The sequence below is a fragment of the Psammomys obesus genome, unplaced genomic scaffold (assembly GCF_907164565.1).
Source record: "Psammomys obesus unplaced genomic scaffold, mPsaObe1.curated_primary_1811, whole genome shotgun sequence".
NCBI classification, from domain to species: Eukaryota; Metazoa; Chordata; class Mammalia; order Rodentia; family Muridae; genus Psammomys; species Psammomys obesus.
In genome coordinates, this window is record NW_026585895.1 from 42,919,659 (window position 1) to 42,925,658 (window position 6,000).

At 38.1% G+C, this 6,000-nt stretch overlaps 1 protein-coding gene across 1 annotated transcript in view; it reads left to right on the top strand.

Annotated features, from left to right (window-relative positions):
• Scai (suppressor of cancer cell invasion) overlaps nt 1-4,924 on the top strand; it is a 101,336-nt gene extending 96,412 nt beyond the window's left edge. The window contains exon 18 of the mRNA XM_055600485.1: nt 4,564-4,924. Within this exon, the coding sequence (XP_055456460.1) occupies nt 4,564-4,710 (147 nt within the window). The 3' untranslated portion in view covers nt 4,711-4,924. The remainder of the gene's footprint in view (nt 1-4,563) is intronic.
• The last annotated feature ends 1,076 nt before the right edge of the window (nt 4,925-6,000 follow it).

The window sequence follows — 6,000 nt, forward strand, 5'->3', positions numbered from 1 at the left end:
GTTTTACTCACATTAAATAAAGTTTAAATAGATCCAGGATAATATTTAGAAGTATGTACAGCATTAAGATGAGTAGTATGGCCATGGTGATGCAGGCAGGCAGGAACATGGAGTTCAGGGTCAGCCTGGAATTCACAGTAAAAGTTTATCTTTAAATGCCGAAACAATTAGAAAAAGATTAACCGTATTGACACATGTTCCCGTTATGGACATTTTCATGAGCTGCTGTATTCCCAGCACCTGAGAGGTAGAAGTCAAAGTTCTCAAGGTCACCCTTGGCTACACAATGAGTTTGAGGCCAGTCTGGGATATATGAGACATTATCTTTTTAAAAAATGATAAACACAGAGCGGTGGTGGCACTCACCTTTAATTCCAGCACTCAGGCAGAGGTGGGAGGAGTTCAAGGTGAGTTCGAGGCCAGCCTGGTCTACAGAGTGAGTCCAGGACAACCAAGGCTACACAGAGAAACCCTGTCTCTAAATAAATAGAGAACAGACAAAACCTTTCTTTTCTTGGGAATCCTGCTATGGGTCCTGCCAAATCTCTCCTCAAAATCAGGTGATACCCTGAGTGCTGTGATCATTTGTCTTTTATTAAAATTTTGTGTATTTTCACTTCTGTCTAGTATATGACTGGATTTATATTGCTTTATTTCAGTCACTAGTGTCCTGAGGTCTGGAGCTCAGGGATAGAAAACCCAACTAGCATGCACAAGGTCTTAAGTCCAATGAGCAGCACCACTGGAAAAATAAAATACACACATACCCATGAACATGCATATGTACATGTATATATGGCATATTGCCACAACTGAACCATGTTGATTGTAGTTTTTATCCTATAGCATTGACTGTGTCTCAGTTACATACCCATTCTGCCAGCAATGGACATTTGGATTGCTTAGGTGTTTATTATATAAATTATGCAATAATAGTTGGTGCATGCCTTTAATCTCAGCACTCAGGAGGATCTCTATGAGTTTGACTCCAGCCAAGTCTACATGCTGAGTTCCAGGCCTGCGAGGCTTTATGGTGAGACCTTGTTAAAAAAAAAAACAAAAAAACTAACAAATGACAAAAAGACCAATAAAACAAAAAAATGCACACATGTGTCTTGGGCATGAGGCCTGTTCTGGAGTGTGATTGATAACCCAGTGATACTCTACTGTAGAGGCTCATTTTCCTTTCCCAAGCAGGTATCAGTAGCTTCTTGGTTGGGGTTGGGATTTTGTCTGGTTTGTAGCTGTGCTGGTCCTTCTGTATGTCACCCCTGTGTGTCTAAAAGACACTGTTTCCTTGGAGTCACCCATCACCACTGGCTCTTACAACCTTTTCACCTCTTCTTTTGTACAGATCATTGAGCCCTGGGGTTAGGGGTGGGCCTTGATGAAGACATCTGTTTAAATTGAATGCTCCACAGCCCCACTCTCTGCACATTGTCCAGTTATGGGTCTCTATATTATACCATCTACTACAAGAAGTTTTTTCTAATAAGGGTTAAGTGATGCACTGAACTGAGTCCTGACCAAGTTGGTACTCATGGTTTTTGTTTTTTGATGTTCTACATTGCATTTTTTTACTTCAGTATAGAACATAAGGGTTTTTTTTTTTTAATGTTTTTTAAAAGATTTTAAAACTTTTAGTTTCAATATTCTGCAACACATTTTGATTCTAGTTTGGCTTTGTATAATTGATCCAGTCTTACTGTGTAGCCAAAGCTGGCCTTGAACTGTCTATCCTCCTGCCCCAGCCTCCAGAGTGCCAGGATTATCGCTATGCCCAATTATGCATATCTACAGTGAAATACACAAAACTGGTGTATACCATTGGTGTATATTGTATTATTGTGAATGAAAACCTCTACTAAGCATCATTCCAAATGCAATAGCATCATTTCCAGAACATTTCCTTCCTAACTGTTCTGATGAGTCTGAACCAATCCATCACAGATCGCTACTCATGTGGTAGTTACTACACTGCCATCTCATAGACCTGAATCAAATGGGCTAAAATCTTGTATTAAAGCCATTAGTAAGATTGGTGCATTTTGTTTCATATATCACTAGCTTGTTTCTTTTTCATTCTTTTTATTTATCATGTGCCTAAGCGTTTTGCTTGAATGTGTGTATGTGTACCACTTGTATGCCTGGTTGCCCACAGAAATGAGAAGATATCATCAGGTCCCCTGGAACTAGAGTTTTGGATGGTTTTGAGTTGCCATGTGGGTTTTGGGAACCAAACCTAGGTCCTCTGCAAAAGCAACAAATGTTCTGAACCACTGTGCTGTCCCTCCAACTCCACTTAGTTCTTTTTTTCTCTAAGTAGTAGATCGCTGTTCTATTGTTGATGATCACCAGGGCCCCTGAAAGTCTTTAGCTAGTAAATGAAACTCTACTTCAGTGCAAGTAGAAGAGTTTGTGTGAGCCTTTGCAGGCATATTTTGATTTTTTTTTAAGTTCTCCATATACAGAGAAGGCTTAATAAAAGTGCTTCCTTTTATGCTGCTTCCCCACAAGGCAGCAGCTTGATCAGCAATTTTAATTTTTTGACTTGTGTGGCAACACAAGATCTTTTTATTTTCAGTCTCTTCAAAGATAACCATTAGGAAACTCAGACTTCACTGCCTCTGTTCCTATTTCCTTGTCCTCTCCATTGGCATGACTCAATGTGTCCTATTGTCACTAGTTTGCTTTTCTTTCGTAATTGTTTGACATCCAGTTGTGAATTCACCCCTACTGGCTGTCCATCAGGACCACTTGCCCCAACCCCTTTTTTGAGTTGTATTGGCAGAAAGTTGTGTGTTCCATTTCTAGAAACCTCCAGACCATTTTTCAAAGCAGGTCATTAACACTCCCTTGGCAAGGTATGAAAGTTGCTTTTGTACCTGGATGCACTGGGTGCTATCAGACATATATTGTGATCCCATCCAGGTGAATGGGGTCCAATTTGTATTATATTCATCAGGAATGGTAGTAAATATCTTTCCTTCTGTTTACTGGTTGGCTAATTTATTTTGTCACTTGGTTTTGTAGCTCTTTGTTTTTAAAAAGTTTTGAAGACTGTAAGCTTTTGTTTTAAATTTTTTTTATATTAATTACAGTTTATTCACTTTGTATCCAAGCTGTAGCCCCCTCCCTCATTCCCTCCCAACCCCACCCTTCCTTCCTCATCTCCTCCCATGCCCCTCTCCAAGTACACTGATAAGGGAGATCCTCCTCCCCTTCCATCTGACCCTAGCCTATCAGGTCTCATCAGGACTGGCTGCATTGTCTTCCTCTGTGGCCTGGTAAGGCTGCTCCCCTCTAGGGGAGGGAGGAAGTGATCAAAGAGCCAGCCACTGACTTTATGTCAGAGACAGTGCCTGTTCCCCTTACTAGGGCACCCACTTGGAGACTGAGCTACCATGGGCTATATCTGTGCAGGGGTTCTAGGTTATCTCCATGCATAGTCCTTGGTTGGAGTATCAGTCTCAGAAAAGACCCCTGTGCCCAGAAATTTTGGTTCTGTTGCTCATCTTGTGGAGCTCCTGTCTCCCCCAGGTCTTTCTATCTCCCCCTTCTTTCATAAGATTCCCTGCTCATAGCCAAAGTTTGGCTATGAGCTCAGCATGCTTTGATACCCTGCTGGGTAGAGTTTTTCAGAGGTAGGCTCTGCAGGCAAATGGTAGGAACTAGAAAAGGTCATCCTGAGTAAGGCATCCCAGAAGCAGAAAAACACACATGGTATATACACTCACTTATAAGTGGATATTAGACCTATAATATAGGATAAATATACTAAAATCTGCATACCTAAAGAAGCTAAGCAAGAAGGAGAACCCTGGGTAAGATGATCAATCCCCACTCAGAAAGGCAAACTGGATGGACATCAGAGGAGGGAGAAAACAGGAACTAAAAGCTTTTTAAATGTTAAGGAAATTCAACTAATCAGTTTTCTTTTGTGGTTTGTGTTTTCTTAAGGTACCTAAGAAATCTTTTCTGTTCTGAGTTTACAAAAGTTTTGTTCTCTTTTTTTTTTCTTTTTTTTTTTTTTTTTTTTACTAGTTTTTATTTTAGATTGTGTTTTTTTAGTCATTTTGATTTCTACTACAGCTTTTTTTTTTTTTTCCCAGCTTTTTCATTCTGGAAATTTTTTGTTTTTTGTTTTCTAATTCCATGTACAGACCCCTCAGGATTTGTATGGGTTTTGATAGTATAGAATATTGGGCCTAGCAGCCATAGAGGTTAGCAAATATTAAATAATTCAGCATGCAGATGTATTAGGCTAACCCATGTGAAGCTGTTTTGAGAGGTTAAAATTGTCACTTGTTAGTAATTCAGTACAGTAGCCAAGTGTGGTTATGCACTCAGGAGGCTGACCCAGGAAAATTGCCATATGTTAGAGGTATAAAAAGATTCTTTAAAAAAAAAAAAAAAAAAGTTCCCAAACTAACCAAAAAACCAGTACACTAGTAATAATAACTGTTAAGAGAGGAAAGTAAGTGTTTAGGTGCTCCTTAATACTGTGAAACGGCATCATTTCCTCCTATCAGACTGTGACACACGACTTTTCTTATTTACCAGGAAACTCGAAATTACCCAGAATCCTATCCACAACTGCCAAGGGATGAAACCGTGGAGAATCCTCATCTTCAGAAGCACATTTTGGAATTGGCCACCATTCTGGATGTTCGAAATATCTTCTTTGAGAATTCTATGGATGACTATTAAAACCCTCTTGTTTTAACAGTTTTTTCATTTTCCACAGATTTTAAATGGTGCAGTTTTTTAATGTAATGACAGAGACATAGTGTGTTACTTGGTTTTTATTTTTGGATTTAAGAACCATCATTTTAAAAGCAAACTGAAAAAAAAAGTTCAGACTTTTAGGGTAACTGTTTTAAAATATAATCTTTCAAGTCTTTTAAAGTCTCAATGTTGAAATTTTTATTTTTTGGTTTTGACATTAGATACTTACCTCTGACATCCTATACTCAAATAGTTACTTTGCCACCCTAGGAAGAATAAATTATTTATTTTTACATAATGAGGACAATTCATAAATTATACTTGGACTTGTCTGGATTTGGGGAACTATCTAATTGTTCATAGTGGTGAAACTAGCCACATGGACTACTGAAAATCAAGAGCAGAGCCCTTCTGTGGAGTTTCTTTCTACTCCACACTAATAGGTAGGAAAGTGAGTTACTCTCTGATATACAAATGGATGTCTTAAGATCACTGAATATCATTAAATTATGTCAAATTTTTAGAATTTGTTTAGGATTGAATTGCATCTGGAAATTAAATCTTAAATTGGAACTTTAAGATGATAGACCTTACTTAGAATGTGAATACTGTTATCATGAAATTTGTTTGCGTATTTTATTTTCATTGTAGTCTTTGAATGCCAGAAATGCAAAGGAAAATGCTTTTAAATATTTCACCCAAAAATCAAGTCAGTGGTTTCATAATCCTGCAATGTCTCCAGTAGGATTTTGATTGGGTTTTAAACAGTGTTTTCATAGATTCCTTGGTATACTCACTGCACAGTTTCTAATCCTTTTTCATATTCAAGTGTTATTGACACTTGAATATGACTCTGTCATATTCAGTATGACACTTGTTATTGACTCTGTCAAATTGACAGAGATACTGTCAATTTGAATTGAGGATAATTGGGTATTAGGAAAGTAAGTTTTGAGTTGATTTTGCTTTGGCAATTTGGAAGTAAGATATTGAAACTCCCTGATTTTTGTTATTTTATATTCATGCACAAGTTTTTTTTTAATATTTTAAATAGGACTCAGTATGTAATATAAAGAATTTTATGTGTTCTTCCCCTCCATCTCCTTGATAATCTCAAGGGTTGCGATTATGAGAAGGTTCCTCCCTTCCCGGCCCCTTTAGGTTGCATGGCATTTAAGTTCAAAAATCAGTGCATCATCCTTCTGCCTATTTTCTGTGTAGGTTCATGGTCTACCCCTGGCAGTTCCTGGGGTTGCCTTCTCTCACCTAGCG